General features: G+C 43.3%; 1 protein-coding gene across 29 annotated transcripts in view; it reads left to right on the top strand.

The window, feature by feature from the left end:
* Positions 1-19,612, top strand: part of LOC1280126 (phosphatidylinositol 4-phosphate 5-kinase type-1 alpha) — a 46,020-nt gene that overhangs the window by 14,701 nt on the left and 11,707 nt on the right. For 11 of the 29 annotated variants that reach the window (XM_061661547.1, XM_061661549.1, XM_061661548.1 and 8 more), the window contains exons 4-15: positions 8,983-9,342; positions 9,416-9,558; positions 9,641-9,815; positions 9,929-10,263; positions 12,260-12,289; positions 12,825-12,917; positions 13,021-13,153; positions 13,254-13,341; positions 14,707-14,769; positions 16,860-16,940; positions 18,471-18,569; positions 19,013-19,363. In XM_061661547.1, coding sequence (XP_061517531.1) covers positions 8,983-9,342; positions 9,416-9,558; positions 9,641-9,815; positions 9,929-10,263; positions 12,260-12,289; positions 12,825-12,917; positions 13,021-13,153; positions 13,254-13,341; positions 14,707-14,769; positions 16,860-16,940; positions 18,471-18,569; positions 19,013-19,363 — 1,951 coding nt within the window. Of the gene's footprint in view, positions 1-405; positions 742-8,982; positions 9,343-9,415; positions 9,559-9,640; positions 9,816-9,928; positions 10,264-12,259; positions 12,290-12,824; positions 12,918-13,020; positions 13,154-13,253; positions 13,342-14,706; positions 14,770-16,859; positions 16,941-18,470; positions 18,570-19,012; positions 19,364-19,612 lie in introns of those variants that run through there. The other 18 variants (XM_061661562.1, XM_061661558.1, XM_061661560.1 and 15 more) reach the window with 9 other exon arrangements.

The following is a 19,612-nucleotide window of genomic DNA, read 5'->3' on the forward strand; positions in this document are numbered from 1 at the left end:
CAAACGACCTATTGGTATCTGATTTGACTTGGTAAACGAGTTGTTGTGTTATTTTGTTAGACATGCATTTGTCGCTACCCCTTCACACGCGCACATTACCCTTTGTTTGTTGATTGTGAGGTGTGTGTGTGTTTGTGTGTTGGAATTGTCACCATAATTGACATCATAATTAGCACCACGTTGGACACAGACTGGAGCTGGAGATAAGAGCACGACACTCGGACACTTCCGAGGGAGATGATGCACACAGCCAACCAGCAGCACATATGAAGATATGAAATCAACCTACTGCTGCTCCAACAACATACGTCATAAGCTGCTTATCACTAAGATAGGACGCAGAGCAACGTGTGCGATATATTGTCCAGAGCAGTTTTGGAGCACCTTATCGACGTTATGATGATCTGGAAGCATGGTGGAAGTAGAATTCGCGCGCTCCATTACTGTGGATGGTGGTGTTGATGGTGGTAGTAGTGTTGACTTGCGTTTGTCGTCCATTCCAGCCTGCTGTTTGAACAAGGCCAATAATGCACGACAAACGTATGTGAGGTCGCATTTTTGTGGGACTTTCGGTTGAGCCTCAGTCATTTAGTGGTGGTGGCAATAGATACTTCTTGACGCGCAAGATTAACCGAGAAGCGGGCGTTACGCAATGAGTTGTTAGAGAGTGCATCAAGATACTGAAGTTCCCAAAGGCACGAAATGTATCTAGTAGGCGAAATGATGTTGGCGCTTGATTTTGTGAGTATTCTGCAGACATCTGCACAGAAGTGTTTTGGGGATACATCGTCGACATTTTGTGCGTTCCAGTCTGTGAAATCTAAGATCTTCTACTAACGATTACGCGAGATGTCTGAATATATTCCTTTCTTTACATCTAACTACTGCCCGACGTCTCATATCAAGCCTCTCTATCTTTATCTCCAAACGTGCACCCGCAAGTTTTATTGCAAAAACCACATCCCCAAACACGCCAGCCAGCTACCACCTACCAACTGTACCGACTTGGTCACGATTGCACAAACGTTGTCCATTTAAAGCGCCTATGACCGCGGAAAAGGGAAGGGCGATGGGTGCGGAGAGGATTGCTATGCCAAGCGGAAGGTGACACTCACTGGCAAACTCAGCACAAGTACTACGGGGCGCGACAAACGGATCGGTACCACCGTACCTTGGCATGGTTTAAACAACGCGCATATACTACCCGCCCGACCCGCCACAAGCGGCACAAACTGCTTGTCTGTCACTCGTCTCCAAGGCAGTCATCATCACCTCCATGGTCATGCTGTGTGTTCGGCCGCGTGTGTGTGTGTGTTTCGTTCGCCTTCTCTCCACTGTGTGAAACCTTACTGTGTTCTGGCATCCCCGGTTGAAGGTGCCCAACACATATGGAACACGTGGGGAAAGAGGAAAGGACACAGTGTGGTACAAATGCGGCTGGGTGTGCGTGCGTATGTGTTTACGTTGTAAAATAATGATCTCCAAGGATGTGCACACCTGTGTGTCTGTGTGTGCATTATCTTGATCGGCAAGATAAACATCTTGCTCTCTGGACAAAAAGACGCGATAAGAAACAAATCAAATTTGCCACAACGATGCAAAATGCAAACAGCAAACATCGTGGTCCTCACTGTGCGTATCGCAACGAGAGTGTCCTACACGTACCTAGGAGTACAAGCACACACAACAGTAGCTCCTCTGTGGTGGCACATCGTCGTCTGTTCGAATCTCCCACGAAACACGGTGTAGGGGGGGAAAACGTTCGATTGCGCACGGAGCAACAAATGTGTGCCAACAAAAAAGGGAGTCCCTCGAGATATATTGGAGGTAGCGATGATGGTGGATGGGAGAGATGAGGACCTGCCTTTCTGCTGTCTGATGGCCCTTTCCGAGCTTGATTTGACGTGAATGCATCTCGCATATATGCAGCGTTATGTGTCATATTGATGGTATATGGCAAGCGAAAATATTCGCCTACATTCCAATCGCGCACCGTATGTAGGGGAGCAGTAGACCTGACGAAGGGTGACGTTTTCCCGAATGCCTTTCAGCTAATGCCTGTCCAAAGTTATATCTAACAAAACCACATCACATCGAGCTGTGTTTTGTGGATGTATGTTGTCAGACTCTGCTCGTTTGTTATCGCACCAGCGTTCGACATGTGCTGAATTGCTGGCAAGTGTCTCTCTATCGGTGGTATGTTTTTCGCACTTCCACTGATAACTCGGCTACCCCCGCGGGATTGGTAAACGATTAGGCGGAAGGTGTGTGTGTGTGTGTGAAGCACTGGCACAACACCCATCCTACTCGTGCTAAATCGATTACCTATCTAAACCAGGCACACACTCTTTGCGAGTTTGCGGGTTTGGGCGCATCCGCGCCTCATCATCGCTCATTGCCGCCGATGGGTGTGGGAATAAGCTGCGCTAGAACGCAAGCACAACCTTCTCCCGTTCGTGGGATTATTCATGAATAATTGATTGAATGTATCATCAAACATCATCAAGGAAATCAGAATGCCGTAGAATCGCACAAACCAGAAGACGATTTGTTTGTTGCCAGGTTTTGCTACACCTTTTTTTTGTTTAATTGATGCATCGATGCCCACCAACACTTAATGGGTGGGCGCTCGAGATATTGCAATCAACTGGTGGTGGTAAAGATAAATAACTCATTTCCTTAGTCTGCCGATCAATTCCCCTTCCCCTACTGTTCTCTGGGCAGGTGCAAGCGTGGAGCTTTTATTTGCAATCGCAAAACAACGCGGGCGGGGGATTATGGTGATAAAGTTTTAATGAATGCTAGTCTAGTGTCCGCTTGCTGCTGCTGCTGCTGCTACTGCTACTGCTGGTTGCAGTGCGGGAGATGAAATTCCAATGATGCAAGGCAGTGCAACTACTGCGTCGTGTGATCGGAGATTAAAAGATGGAATTCGCATACCATTTCGTTACGATTTGAATCGATGATCTCTCCTTAATATGGTGATCAACACAGTTTTTGTATGAAGTGTCCATCCAATGAGTGGAAGACAATTATTGAAGCCGTTGGTCTTGCGTTTGAATTACTTCACTTGCCACTTCTTGCTCTTTATTTTAAAGCCTTTTAGCGTTGTGCTTGTGTCGCTTCAATGCTCGAACACTTGCCCCATCGGGCAGCACTTCGTAATTGGGTTGCACAAATAATAAACAATCGCCGCATTCAAACAATCTCCCAAAGTGTACATTGACAGTGGTATCTAGTTTAATAATAATAATAATAATAATCACAACGCTACGGCAACGATTGACGGCAACCCATCATCGTCATCATCACCGACATCGCCAGGTCCAGTTGGCAACAGCATATTGAATCACACTTCACCAAGGGGCCACATTTTGTGATCCAAAAATATTTATCATCAACAACGTGTTTTTATGGACATAATCGCATTTTGGGAGCGGAGGGCTGCTGTAGGAGCTTGAGGAGGGGATCGGTCGGTTGGTTGTAAAATATTTATCCAAATAGAAGCGGTGAGTGTGCAACTTTTTTCGCACCCAATCTCCCAATCCCCACACACAACAACTCCCTTCCAGCCTCTGGATCTTTACTGTTTCCAATTGCATTTACAAATTTTATTTACCATTTTATCTGCCATCCATGGCTGACTGACGTGCGAATGGCGGGGCCCCGTTCAAACCATTTCTGTACAATCTGTGTATGTGTGTACATCATCGGAGTCTAAGTCGTCCAAAATCGGAGTCTCCGCGGTATGTCTTGTTTTGGGATTTTATTTCTCTCTCTCCGCGTCTCGTTTTGGGCCGGCCAATGGGACCGATGATCGTGACTGGAATGATGAGAAGATGTGTTTGGTTGTTCCATTGCATAAACTTTGGGACGAATTCCGCAACTAGAAGAAAACGACTCGTGTTTAGGAGCGACGGTGGAGAGAGAGGAGGCGCCAAGCGCCGCCCTCCTGTAAACGCTTCATTTGCACTATCGATTTAATCCCGCGTGCGTCTTAGTGCTGCCGTCTTGGCGATATAGCGCCTATTTGCGTAAAGTAGTAGTTTGCTGACAGGGTGGAAAAAATGGTCCAAACTGGTAGGCTCTGCTCCGCAAAACGGTCGTCGCCCATTCGAGGATGTAACAACACGTGTGTGACCGGCGAGGTTAAGTCGTACGCACGGAGTTGACGCGTACTCGCCAATGTGAGATAGGTGCGGAAAGCCAAGAAGATGTGTGTGTGTGTGTGTTGGTGTGGCATTGGTTATTACGCAAGGCGCTAGCGCAAAAACGTGACACAAACGTTGGGTCGTCTTTGCACAGGAGTAGTGGAGCTATAAACTCATCGCACTGCATAAAGGAATAACATTTTGGTATGGAAAAGGTTTTTTTTTTAATTTTTAGTGTGAGTCTATTTCGGGCCTGAAAGGCTCATTAAACTAATTTTGTATAATTTTGGTCAGATGTTTACAGTATTTTCTACTATCTCTTTGACCAATATCCAACATAAACCTTTGATGTATGTACTTCTTGTACGCTTAATAGACAATTATTCACACAACCAAGTAATTTGTCCTGAACAGGAATTGCACCAACAGTAGTGTCTGAAGTGATTAGTGCGAGCGCTTGACACGACTCTTTCCGGCGAAGCGCATCAACCAGACCAGAGTGACACATTCTACCAGCAACGACTTGCTGGCACGAGTGTCAAGGTTAATGGTCAAATTGTAATGTGAATTGATCGTGGCCGGGCACGGTTCAACGACTTTTACTATCGCTAGCAGACGTGACCGTGATCAAAACGCGGCCCTCCTTTCCAATAAATAACTCAAACATCGCCCGATGGAAAGGGTAAACATTGGGAATGATTGTAAAACGCCCGTGTCGTCCTCTACGATGCGTCGATGTGTATTGATCGCAAGCATCATCACCAGCAGCAACAGAAGCAGTGTAGTTAAATTATGTTGTATGATGTTTTTGATAAATATTTCAAAAAATTTGAAATAATTTGTAGTCTAATTTCACCAATTTTTTTAAAAGTGAAACAGAACGAAGACTCTTCTATCTTTGAAGCAGCTTTTCTATTTCTGAACCGATTCCACCAACGCCAAAACATCGTCAAAGTTTGTTATCAGCCGTTCCGAACCGAAACGCCCTCCACCCACAATGGTTGCCTCCGCCTTGCCGTTGTGATTTTGGGAAACTTATCTACAAACTAATCTATTTCCGATGTTTGTGCCGTCGCGCGCTACCCACCCGGTGTGTAAGTGTGCCCCATCATCCAGCCTAATATTTGTCCAAACGCCGCGTGTGCATTAACTTGCTTCTCGCCCTTTTTGCTAAGCGATGCGAACGCGCCCGGATACGATAGGCAATGGTATGAGGACAGGGTGCGTTGGTAGTTCGATTGGCATTGAAGGATGTTTACAGTGGATTGATTTTTGCTTGCTTTTTACACACCTGTCGCCGGAGGAGGATCTATTACCATTTCGTAAATGGGTGCGTTGGTGGGCACATCTCTCGCTCTCTCTCTCTATCTTCGCTCGATCGCGTGGGTTTGTCAATGGGGCGCAATCGTCGGCGTCGTCGTGTGGATCAAAATAAATATTCTGATAGGAAATTGCCACGAATGAATGGGATCCCGGCTTTATAATGCAGGTGAAAATAGAAACATGCCACATGCTTCAGCATCAAAATTGGAATGGAATTAGCGAAGAAACAGATTATTTTGAGACTTGGGCTATCCAATAGACTGTGCAAAACAACGGAACGCGAACCCAATAACGAACGCTTCCATTGAAAAGCACTAGAAATTAGCCAAATAAAAATTCCAATTTAATCTCCAAGGGCACACTAACTACACTGGCTGGTGGTGATGGTACGGCGACGACAATACCAGTGCTGGAAGCAATATTTCATCATCAACTGCACAAAATCCTCCCGCTCCGTCGTTTGTGCGGTGGCGTACATCCGCACACCTCATCGTGTTGTGCACCACCATTCGGAACACAGGCGCATATTGAGCGTTTTGCCTCATTGTAAACCACTTGTTGGTTTATGCTATTTTGAACAGCAGCAGCATTCCCGAAGGTAGCAGAAGCAATGCTAGATGATGGTGAATTTAATTTGCTCCAAAGCACCCCGGCACACACTTACTCGTCGTTGGCCGTAGTCGATGGTCATGCAATATTTATTTAGGGCTGTGAGGGTTTTGTTCTCCCACAAGCTGAGCTTTCCGGGCGGTTTTTGGGGGTGAAATCGGTTTGCATGCATAACATCCACCCACAGCAAAACCCCTATACACACAGACACTCCTAGGGATCGACACGTTATGGCGGGGTTGTACAGGGAAAAGCTCTTTCTGTCGTTTTGTGAGGTCCTGTTGATTCTGGTGGAACGAACGATGTGGAAGTGGAGTTGTTGAATCGATTATGGTACTGGCTAGTGTGTAGTTTCATTTGTGCGCCTCCGTCCTGCTGCTGCTGTCGATTGTCAGGTGGTGCCCCGATCGGGTGGTTCGTGCGGTCTTCATCGGCTTATTGTGGTGTTTGACCGTACCGATGGACACAGCAGCACCTGAAATCGACATAAAATTCGTTTACTTTGCCTGTGTGCCGGGACTACGCTAGAAAGGCTCGATAAAGAGGATACGAGATGGGCTGTGTTAGCCCAACTATATTATGGTTCTGCCACAGCATTATGGACGTGTTTTATCAACTGAGATTTCTTCGGACCAGTGCGGGGTAGGAGTTGTCGGGCGCAATGGTAATGCGTACTCGTTTTTGTATCAATAAAGTAAACAGTAGAAGAGCACTGGCTGAGAATTGATTTCTATGAGCTTATACATTTGGATGGTTTGTTGGGACGGAGACGTAATGTTCAATTTTACTATTGACCTCCACAACCTGCTATTACCCTACTACCTGCTCTAGTGGGCATAACCTGTAGTACAAACTCAAGACAATTGTTTGGAATAATTGATGTTTTTGAACGCAATTTCAAAAATACCTTTTTTGTTTATCCTTTTCGATTCCCTTGCCTTTCGTTCTGAAAATGAAACGGTAAATTATGCTTTTCTCACACCACGGTACTTCGGAAATGCAATACATTGTTGGGGCCGCCGAGTGGTGTGGGCACGTGCCGCGTGCACACACACACACACCAACCGGTGGCGGTTGCTTCCGTTGCATTATTCATCAGGCTGGTTTTAAAAGGTTTAAATTTTGCGCTACACTGCTGAAAAGAGCACTCACACCCTCCCACACACACACACACACACCGAGCCACTTAGCATGCGGAGCAGCCAACCCTAGATAGGGCGTGTAGCTTCCAGTTTTCTTAAATAGCATCACAGGCGGCCGGTGGGGAGCTGCTATACTTGTAGCAGGTTAGAGTTGCAGCATAAATTGCCTATTCATAACGCACAATTGTTTGCCGGCTACCACAAGTCGTTTTCTCTAGGGCTTCACACATCCACTCCTGCTCCTCCTAAAGTCGAAGCAGTCTCGTGTCTCGCGCTTTGCTCGGTAGAGTCCAATTAACGTAATCTGCATTTCGATAAAGTGAATTGAAGGCAACTTATCAAGTCGAATACATCGTCGTCACCGTTGTCGTCATAGTAACCCGTTGGTGATTGGTCAGAGAGCGAGCATTGAGCGGGAGTGAGCAGGGATGATTGGACGATTTAAAATTATTAAATAAAAAAAAAATATGGAAACAGTCTTTAAATGTTCCGAGAAATCGTTTCGATACAGCAGAGCATATTGATTTGTCCCTGTAGTGAAATTACATCAATGAAGAGAGGAATATGAATGATCGGGTGCTTTAAAATCATCGCATTCCACGAAGTTGTCCCATGGAGCCGTGGTAAAGTCGCCAGTCTAAAGCACCACACGACTGGGTTCAAATCCAAATCTCGTGCGAAGGAAGGAGTGCGTATCGAGCAAAAAGGTGTATAACAAAACATATAAGTCGTGAAATACTATTATACAGCCATTAAAAGAACCTCACCTACGTTTATGATGTCAAAGGTAGAGTAACAAAGGAGAAGAATATAAATCTCGCAATTGCTGCTATTGTGTTCATGTAACGCAAATTCTGTAGACACTTTTTTGACACTGAAGAGATACAGACCTCTTAATGGCAATTTAAAACTCATTTCACAAACGTCGTTACAAAATATGGTTGTAAATTGTCTCCTTTCCTTAACTCTCGCCAATTTAAATTCCATTTCATTTGTGTAAATCGTGCGAAATGTTTCTTAAAACGATTGCAATGCTGTCGACGCCATGTGACGGCGAATCGAAAGGACAACTGAAATAATTGTATTACTTCTACTACTACTACTGCTGCTGCTGCTACAGAACTGTGCACACACCAGCGCGCTACCAGCAGCATCATTAAGCGTGCGAATGTCTCGTGTCCTCCCGCTGTCCTTGAAGAAGAAGACAGAGTGAGGTGTTGGGCTGTGTCGAAGCGAGATTTGCTAAAGATAAAACGATAGTCCTGTGTTGCCTTTTTTGTACTTTGTTCCATCTTTTCCAGTTGTTTCATTTGCGTAACGCTGTGGGGAAAAATGAACGCTCTGCCAGAGAGGATTGCCAAAGCGGAAAAGTTAAATGGCTGAGATTGTTGTCTCGTTTGCGCCATTTGGCTGGGGTCCACTGATTGTGTCGACGATGACTACTACCTTCCACTTGTGTTTGAACGATTTTAAGACGCTCGTTATGCACACACATTCACTAGAGTTTCACGATGTCGTCCTTGAAGGACATTTTCGGCACACGCCAGCTGTCGCCTCACTTTGGCCAGGATGGGGCGACACATGTGCTCTGTTCACAAGCGGTTACGCGAATGTTCGAAACCCTGACTGCTCAATTACACAATTTTATGTTATTTAAGAAAAGCGTCCTTAAAATCGCTCCACCTCCGTTTAGGAAAAGTGCCTTTCCTTGGAACAGTTTTACTCATGCCACGCTTTTTTTCGCTCTTTCTCCACAGATGTCGGGCGAACAATCGCTGGCGCCGCGGCCGCACCGGCCAAAGTCGGACAAGGAGCGCAAAATCGGCCATCGGCGGGTCGGCGAGGGGGGCGAAATTACGTACAAGAAAATCCAAACCACCACGATCATGGGCTCGATCCAGCTCGGCATCCAGCATACGGTCGGCAGCCTGGCGTCGAAACCGCGGCGCGATCTGCTGATGATGGACTTCTGGGAGCTGGAGACGATATCCTTCCCGCCGGAGGGCTCCAGCATGACACCCGCGCACCACTACAGCGAGTTTAAGTTTAAGATCTACGCGCCGATCGCGTTCCGGTACTTTCGGGACCTGTTCGGCATTCAGCCGGACGACTTTATGGTAAGTGGTGCTGTTCTTCGTTTCGCTTTCCGAATCGCGTACTAATGGCGTTAATGTTTCCCTCTCTTCGCAGATGTCCATGTGTTCAGCCCCGCTGCGGGAACTCTCGAATCCGGGTGCATCCGGTTCCATCTTCTATCTGACGGACGACGATGAGTTTATCATTAAGACCGTGCAACACAAAGAGGGAGAGTTTTTGCAAAAACTGTTACCAGGGTAGGAGGACCGCTCTTCCACCAAAGCTTCTTAATGTGCTTTTAAAATACTCAACAAACACCTCGTTTCTTTCCCTCCCCAGGTACTATATGAATCTAAATCAAAATCCCCGCACGCTGTTGCCGAAGTTTTTCGGTCTGTACTGCTACCAGTGTAATAGTAAAAACGTTCGACTAGTTGCTATGAACAACTTATTGCCCTCCTACGTGAGGATGCACCTTAAGTACGATCTCAAAGGGTCGACCTACAAGCGAAAGGTATGGTATTACGGTCAGGGGATGGACAGAATGCCATCAATCAATTATGTACGCGCTAAATCTGCAACACTCACCCTCACACTCTCTCTCTCCCATTCATTTTCTACTCCTAGGCCAACAAAGCGGAACGATCGAAATCGTCCCCGACGTACAAGGACCTAGACTTCATGGAGCAACATCCGAACGGGCTGTTCCTCGAGGCGGAAACGTACAGCGCGCTGATTAAAACGATCCAGCGTGATTGTCGAGTGCTGGAGTCGTTCAAAATCATGGACTACTCGCTACTGGTCGGCATCCATAATCTCGACCTGGCGGTGAAGGAGAAACAGGAGGCGGCCGCCAAGGCACGATCGGAAGGTGAATCGGACTATGAGGACGCGCCGGAAGCGGACCAGTACATGGTGCAGGAGCGGGAGGAACAGCGAACGACAGCCCTAAACAGGAGCAGGTAGGCCCCTACATCCGGCACCGAACTGGGAGTGCGTGTGTGTGTGTGTGTGTGTATGCGTGTTTATATATGCATGTGTTCGTTTGAGAGACTGAAGGCAGCTGAAATCACGCCAATGTGTAACGATTGATTGCAAGAGTCACGCGTTTGCTCTTTGTGTTATGGTTTTGCTGTTGCTGTTGCCGCTGTTGTGCCCAGCTAATGTTGCTATTATTTTGTATCAATTTGTTTTTGCACTGGTGTTGAAATAGTTTTTTTTTTTGGTAATCCCATAAGCTGCATTCGCTTCATGAAAGTTTCCTGGTGATGATGTTTAAGAGCTTTATCACTTTTAATAGCAGCTGCACAGATACAATTGATACGCTTTTTTAACATTATTTCGATTCAAAATCTGTAATTAAATTTATTTATTTTGTTAGAATACTTGTTTGCAAGCAGCATCTACATAATACGTTGCTTTATGTGTTACGGTTACAGTGGCAAAAAGAATCGCTCGCATGAATCGTTTCGATTGAAACGATTCTGTTTCGGAACTGAACTGATTCGCCAATAGTTCTGCGCTAAGTACTGTGAGACTTGTTTTAATCGATTTATTATGTTTTCATTTATTGCCACATTTTGATCTGTCATTAATTGCTGCATATTGTGTGTTAAAGCTTCGCATAACTCAAATTGTCCACAGTTAGAGAACATATTTTCACTTCTTACTTATGTACAGACACAGTACTGTGAACAGTTGTAAAATATGTATATTAGAAGCATAGGCAAATTTAATTAATGGTACATGTTTAGAATAGTAAATCGTTTTGCACCTACACTTCCAAAAATGGAACACAAAACAGTAACACCGAACAACACTATCTTCGGGGTTTGTTTTTAAACCTAGGATAACATTTAACCTCAAAACCCCCATTCGATGCGTTACAATAGTTACTGGATCAAGCAATGATTCGTGGTTTTGAATGGTTCGATGTATGCCTCAGCCACTAACCATTACTTCCCTGAAAATAGATCCGTAACGTTGGTGGAGCAAAATTAGCAAAGGAGCATTAGGGGGGAGTTCCTAAAGAAATAGAAATTTACATGCATAAAATAAGAAGCAGTTTTGCCCTTGTTAAAAGCGACAACGATGTAATTTGTGGTAATGGGAATCAATGGAGAGAGACGATGTTACAGTGGAAAGCCTTGACCTTAGTATTCAAGGGCTGTGTCGGAAACGGACTTAATCAAAATGCAAGTGTAATCGATCGGAAAATCCAGCTGAATATTTTGCAAAACACTCAGTTGCATACTACACTTACAAATAACCCATACCAAACCACAATCCACCAACCACCACCTGCACTTGATGTCTTGAGTTCCCAGGATGTATTTGCATACGCATCTAAACCCTTCCTCGCCACATTCCGTGCCATTTCCATTTTCCGTCGGCTGTTTGGCTTTTGTTTCGTTTTCCCGGGTGTGTCTGTCCCCCCCCTCGTTCCGTATAATGACCACCGCCATCGCTGTAATGTATAATTCTATCATTTATTTACGAACGCAAGCACTCGTGTCCTTCCAATCCTGCATTTGTTCTTCTGTCTTTGGTTTCGTTTTACTTTGCTTTTTTAGTTCTTGTCTATTCATTTTTATGGGATTGGCCATGTGTTTTATTTTTGTATGACCTACACGGCAGTAAATTACATTGTAAAGTGAAGATAAACTTTGTCTCGTTTTTTTGCCGATTCAGTTTCAGTTTTACCCTCCTTTCCATAGCGCGATTATTCCACTAGCTGTTTTCAATTCAAACTTTTTACTGTTAGATGTAGCACGAATCAAAGGAGGGATCGTGTGTGATCACGATGGTCGGTTAGAGTCTATATACCAGAGACATAGCAATTAACGTACGAAACATACTGACCGGTTGCACCTTGTTCGTTCTCATTCTTCTCCCAATTTCCATCTTCCTCCCGACACGGTATAATGGATATTTATTTTATACCTACGGTACCCACAGGCACACAACCTACGGAAAGATGCTGATTAGGTATGATGACCCGTCTAGATGTGTTGTTGCAGTGTTAACAATTTGTAGCCTTATTACACCCATTCAAACTGATTGTAATCGTATCATTTGAATTGAGTAACATGCAAAATGATGGACATGGACTGATGTTGCTACCATACTGTTGCACCATTTTCGGATGGGGTTTGAATGTTTCTAATTTGTACTGTCCCACGAGTGCGTAATGATAAAATGCTTCGGTGAAATTATTGCCAATAGTTGCAAACTATGATGAGCTCTGCTTCCTGTACCAAACACACGGTGCATTATTTTACACGACAAACTGCATTGCGCCTGAGCGTGTGCTGTATTTTAAACCAAGTTTCAAAGCTGTATCAAACAGCCGGAAGTGTAGAGGCGAGTTGCTAGTTTATTCATTATTGTATTTCAGCGCGTATATTACGCAGAAGTGTGACTCGATAGGTTTGATACGTTATAAACATGTTCCTGTTTTACCAAATTCTAATACAATATTGCACACTCTCATCATCCCTTGTGTGTGTGTCCCCGCTCCTAGGTCTATCAACCGGCAAAGGCTTGTTGCGCATTCGACAGCAATGGAAAGTATTCAGGCTGAAAGTGAACCGATCGATGAAGAGGACGATGTCCCGTGAGTATTTAAAGCAACATCTTTTCAGTCAGTGGGAAAATCATTTCATTAACTCTTCAAACCGTTTTCCTTCTCTTCCCGCTTGCTTCACAAAACACAACAGTCCCGGTGGAATTCCTGCGCGCAGTGAAAAGGGCGAACGGCTACTGCTGTTCATCGGTATCATCGATATTTTGCAGTCGTATAGGTTAAGGAAAAAGCTAGAGCACACGTGGAAAAGTATTATCCACGATGGTGTAAGTATTGAGTCGATCGTACGAGTGGACCCTCAGTTGTCGATTTTCACTCAATGTGTTGTGGGTTTTTTTTTGTTTTGTTTTCCTTTGCATATTTTAGGATACCGTGTCGGTGCATCGGCCTTCCTTCTATGCACAGCGCTTTCAGGAGTTTATGGCCAAAACCGTGTTTAAGAAAATTCCCTCGCGTAAGTAACATCCACACAGCTTTACCGCAGCTCCAGTTATCGAAAACCAGGCAATACGAATGTTGTACACACGTTTCTCTTAGGGTGCTAAAACAATCAAGTTCATTGTAAGGCAATACTTAACAACAGCAACCTAATCAGGGATTATATTTGTGCTCTCTTTTTCAATTGTCCAACACTCCCTACCTAAAGTACACAAAAAATAAGGACAACAAATTCACAACCATTCCACATGCGCCTGATAATACGCTAATATGACTCGTTAACGTTGTAGCATATTTTTTTCCGACCAGGGACTAAAACCTATTTTACTCTACTAAACTCTATACCTTTCTTCTTTAAAAAAACACAAAGCAACAACCAAAACTTCATTGCGCATTTGGCAATCTAATAGTTTTCTTTTTCTTGTGAGTGTCTTTCTAATGTTAAACATTTGAAACCCCATACTCTCCTATCCGTAGCGGCTGTGCAGTAAGGAATGTAAAATATGTACTTCTATTGGCGAAGAAGTTCGGCTGATCGACCGTTGACAGACAGCGTGAAATCATTAGCCAAGAAATTGAAGCTTGTATAATGCTAACGCTCCTTCTTTACCTTCCTGGTTCAATGTTTAGCGTGTCCACGTGTCATGTATCCGGATTTAATTCATGTAATATTTAGAAGATTATTCTGTCTGTCCTAAATTTGCACAGCATCAATCTTGGGAAGGTAGCAATATCGTGCCGTTTTTCCCCTCTTATAAATAGCTCTCTGTTTAGGGTTGTTGGTTGTGGTCTACTCATGCAGATGTGTTACTATATGTTGCCATCCTTTACTGTATGCAAATGGTACAGCATCATTACTAACTAAACTAAAAAAAAACACAGTACAACACATCAGTAAGGAATCATTCACTCGTACACAAATGACAGGGAATACAAGATCCATTGCGTTGTATTGCCTATATTGCCTACGTTTCGCGTCACCGACAATGTATACCAAATCTCTGATCTATATTTCTTCTCTTGCTTCTCTTGTTCTCTTATCTCTTTTCCTCTCTTTTCTTACATATAATGTGTATTGCAAATATGAAATTTCTCTCTCAACGCGCTCTAAACTATCTCAACGCAATACCACAATCCGAAAATACTGACACAAAATCTCGTTCCAAAATCAACTGCCTACCGGCGCGGGGCGGGCGTGTTAACATCACACCAAACCCGCGATAATTGCTAAATTGCCCGATAACGATTTGTTTGTGTGTCAAACTATGAAATGTACCAACTACAACAACGACAACAACGAAAACTATTTAAACAATAATTTCTTGCCACCAAATCAACCTTCAAATACAATTAACGCAAACTATATACATACACACACCAGTGGATCTGCCCGAGATCAAGGGCAATCATAGAAAATTTCGCACGTTGGTCACCAGCTACATAGGTAATCTAACATCATTCTCCCGTTGTTTGTTACGTGTTTGTTTGTGATTGTTTTTCTTTTTGTGCTCTGATATATTTCCACTCTTTCCATTCAACCCCGAGCTACATTGTTCCTGTGGCAATGCTCTCTTATGCTTTACGTAGTGAAGCTAATCTTGTTGTTTGCTAATCTTTTGGCTAACTGGCTATCTTTTTTTGTTTTTCTCTAGAATTACACAAAATTACTACGCTCTTTGCTCTATTACTTGCTAAACGAGTTTTCTATTTTTTCTACTTATTTATCTTCTTCTGTCACCGCAAATGATACTTTCTAATAAATTCTCTCTTCTATTCAGTGAATGTGTATTCTGGTAGTATTTCTATCTAACAGGATTGTATGCGAATGGGAATGCAATAGTACACGTGTTGCGTTAAACTTATTCAATGTTATTGTAATAGTTTGTTTCTATGCCATTTTCTTCGTATGTAAAATTCGGTGTGTGTTTATTTTGTGCGCGATTGCTCTCTTTTCGTTTTGTTTTTATTTATCGGCTTCAGTTGTAAGTGTGTATGTGTGTTTGTTTGTGTGTTTGTGTGTATTTAAAAGATAATTTGCACCCTTTCTATGTTTTGCAATGAGCAATTGTATGTTTTCACTCATTTCAGTAGCTTTTTGTTAATGTGTGGTACAGCTTTTCATTGGTTTTTGATTATGTTTCAGTTTGTTTCGCTACAGAAACATTTACACGTGGTTTTCAGTATGTTAACCAATTTACGGGTACCAATTATATGTTCGCTTACTCGAATCAATTGGGATGCTCCTCACAAAATGGTCATATTTTTTATGTTTTTCTTGTGTTCTTTCTGTTGTTTTTTTTTTTTACTGCAGAATGAACCATGTTTCCTTTTATCGCACCGAGCTTCCTAACGCAAACTGTCAGTCCTTACTGCTGGTCCTTCGCTTAATGCGTTTTAACAAGAGCCTAAGTAAAATAAAGTTAAAAGCTTGTGCTTTGCTTTTCGCTAACCATCATTTCCACTCCTATTTTTAACAAACAAAATAGCTCATCTTCTATCTATTTCATTTTATCTCACATATTTTTTGTACATTTTATCTGCTTGAATAGACATGTTTAACTGCAGCATTATCATCTATTAGATTTTGTTTCTAACATAGAATAATCCTCAACTAGGATCCTTTATCATGTGTTGCAATCACATTAACAAGCCCCAAAATGCTATCAATCAGGCATTGAGTGAAGATGATTGTAGAACATTTTCCTCTAATCCATGTAAAACTATCATCAAGTTTTTGCATCATTTTTAATCTAAAAGAACCTCTAGAGCTTTAGCTTTTCTGTTCTGGATTTTTCTTCATTTTGTACCGTAATTTTTTTGTACCTCTCTGAGTGCGTTTCCGTCACACTACAAAAAAACAGTTTAAACGTTTTTTTTAAATTGTACTAAACATGTGTTGGATTGAACTTATTAATCGATAGCTCAGGAGTGAAATTCGTTTGTGTTGCTTTTGACAAAACTATAAATACGCTGCTAAACCCACGTTAGTTGCTCTAGCGTTAAGGCTCTCCCTTACCCGTGTAAACCATTTTGTTCCCACTTCACTCACGCCAGCGAGAAGAGGCGGAAAAGTGTGTTTTCTGAACAAATCTTAGCATTACGCCATATACTTACATATTCAACAATTTCTTGATCGTATTGTTTTTTTCTCTTTTTCTTTCTATTTTTTTCTTTTTGGTTTTCTTTACCTCTCCAATCTCGAATCGAATCCGTGTTTGTGTGTGTGCTCTTCTCAACCTCAACTACTACTACTACTACTACCGCCACCACCATCACCACCACCAACTGCCAACTACCTTCCTGCGATCCATATGCGATCGTGGCCACTACCAACCAACCAACCAACCAACCCTTCGACCACCATCACCACCACTACCTTTACGCCATCTTCTACTTCTCCAATCCAAATCAACGTTCGACTCTTGTATGTTGCGCTTCCCATTTTTTTCTATCGGTTTTCTATGTTTGGTCTGAAACCCAAAATGGCAAAAACAATGAATCCCTTGAAAAAAAAAACAAACTCCACATATAAAGCGCTAAAACATTCACCATCCAAGAGAAAAAGCTTATCGAAAGCAGCACAGAGAGCAAAAAATGAAGAAACAGATAGTCAACGTAAGTGTTTACCATCTTTGTTTGAATTTACTTTTAAGTTTTCTAACCTTAGAGCGGGTTGTGGCCTACACTGGGTAACACCGGGGTTACGATGGTTTGTGTTATGTTAAGCTGGTATCTCCTCTCTCCGCCACCGAGCTGCAAAATTGAGCTCAGTTTTTTATTTATCAAAATCTGGTTTTGTTTTTTTCTTTCTTCTGTTTGTTAAAATCTCATTTAATCTACCTTTTTCTACTGTAGTCGTTGATCGTTCCAACACCTTCGTGTTGTCGATCGTTAACTTTGCTTTTCCATTATGTTGTACTCGAGTGCCACCCTGAGTGTGTGTATCCTTCCTGTAATGTGTCTTGTTGCAGAACAAGTAATGAAACTCATTCGTGTGTGTACTTCACGTGTGTGTTTGTGTTTCTGTGTGTCCCCTTCTGCAACAGGAGCGGGGGCTATGTTGAACATCGTTCATTACCATTTATACTTTGTGTACGTGCGTGTGTGTCACTATTTGCCTCTTATCCATTCTGGAATGCCTTCTACTCATCATGGCTATTTTTACTGACAAAATTTGTGTTGTTCCCTACCAACTTCCCCATCATCTTAACGCCTTCGCATAATGTCATTGCTGGTTATTTAAATAAAGCATTAATAAACGTTCGTTGGCATAAAATTAAACTAAACGCCTTATCCTCCTTAGCGCCTGCGTCCTCTCTCTCTCTCTTTCTCTCTCTCCCTGTCTATCGCATAGTGAAAGCGATTAGCATCCGTTTAATGGTTAATTTTGTTTTATTGGTTTACGAACTTACACCGTGCATGAGCGCGAAATGTGCCGGAATTTTTCTTACTCTTTTTCCAATACGCTACTCGTGTTTCACCGTGTCTTTCATTTTTTTTATTTCTAATCTTCATTCGCGCCACTCACCACCAATTCAGTTTAATCGTGATATAAATGTTCAGTACTCTCTATCTTTTCATACTCTCTCTCTCTCTCTCCCTTTCTCTTGATATTCATTTGTATTTCCCCCCGTCCTGAATCTCTGTATTCCAAGCTTTTTCTCTAATACCAAGGGCACACTAATGTGTAGCTCCGGTAATACTTAAATGTTGTGCTGTCAGTCGTTTAACGTCTACTACTACTACTACTACTACTACTACTACTTCTACTCCTTACCTCATTTCTCAGTGTATCGATATGTGATGTCACGGTTTATACTACTTTTCTTCTACTGTCCCTTCTCGTCAGTTCTGTCCCTTTTCCTTATGTTGTATCCTTCTACTTTCTGATGTTTACTATCATTGTTTACTTTCTTTACCCTTACACGCTCGGTTCTGTTCGGTTGGGACCACTCCAATGCGGAGTGGATCCTTCCAACAATAACCATTTTTCACCGGCTAAAGCAAATGTAGAAGGCAAAGCATTTTAGCCTTTTGTAGTGCAACACCTGTAGCAATTACGACGCCGTTGTTTATTGCAATGTTATTAATTTGCTTTCCTTTTTAATCTTCTCCCGGACCACCGACGTGTGTGTGTGTGTGCAGCTGTAGCTGGCAGTTCCCATCAGCATCATCACCAAAATCAGCAGTTCAACCCGACCCAGACGCATTTCAATCAGCAGACAACGGGGACTCCTAAATCAGGTAATTCAGGCTGTGCCGGCCAATCGGTGTAGTACCGCTATCGAAAGGAAAGGAAAGGAAAAATGAACGCTTTTGCGTTTTTGTGTTCATTCAATATGACAATTCTTTATTTCCCTCTCTGTCTCTCTCTCTCTCTCGTTAGTGCTCTAGTAACACGTGTTAATGAATAATTGTGAAATTTACAAAACATTTGTGATAACCCATACTCTTAAGCTAACCACTGTGCTAACACGATATTTGTATTTTTCTTCTTCTTCTTCTTCCTCTGTCTACACTTTCTCCATTCGCTGCGACGGCTTCTTTGGATTAATCAACTAACCAAAACTACCTAACCCCGATCACTGTACAAAACCAACCGCAACGTTGTTGTCTGTGTGTGTGCGTGCGTGTTTGTGTATGGGATTTTTCTGGGCGTATTTTCGCGTCACACTTCCACGCGTCAGATGTAGATACTTCCTCCAGCGTGCATACGGCGGCCACGATCACGACCACCTCCAGCAGCAGTGGTGGTGCCGCTGCCGGTGGCAATGGTGGTAAAGCGGGTGGTCTTGGCACTAGGGCTGCCGGTGGCGGCGGTGTTGGTGGGGCCGGTAGTGCCTCCGCAACGCCGACCAACATGCCACCGCTGAAAAAGAAAACGACGGTCGTAAAGCAAAGCGTCCCACCGCCGGTTCCACCGCGCGGCTCGCCCAAGTTCAACAAGGCGAGCGGTGCAGGGTCGGGCCGACCCGGCGGTGGTGCTTCCGGTTCGCTACCCAGCCAGTCCAGTGGCCACCGGGGACGATCCAGCGCAGGTGTGTGCGTGTTTCTGTTCGATTAGTGTGTTGTTGTTGTGCCCTTTTTTGTTTGTTTGTTTTTTTCTCCTCCAAATCCGTTTTTGTTGTCATTTTGTTATCGTAGATATTTGTGGTTTGAAAAAAAAAAATTGCTCCCTTCTTTCTCCTCTAGTCGTATTGTAGTATTCGGTAAATATTTTTCTATCGTTTTTTGTCACATCGTATGTATTTTATTCGTAAAATTGTGATTAAAGTTGTCAACGATCG

The sequence above is a fragment of the Anopheles gambiae genome, chromosome 3, assembly GCF_943734735.2.
Source record: "Anopheles gambiae chromosome 3, idAnoGambNW_F1_1, whole genome shotgun sequence".
Lineage (NCBI taxonomy): Eukaryota > Metazoa > Arthropoda > Insecta > Diptera > Culicidae > Anopheles > Anopheles gambiae.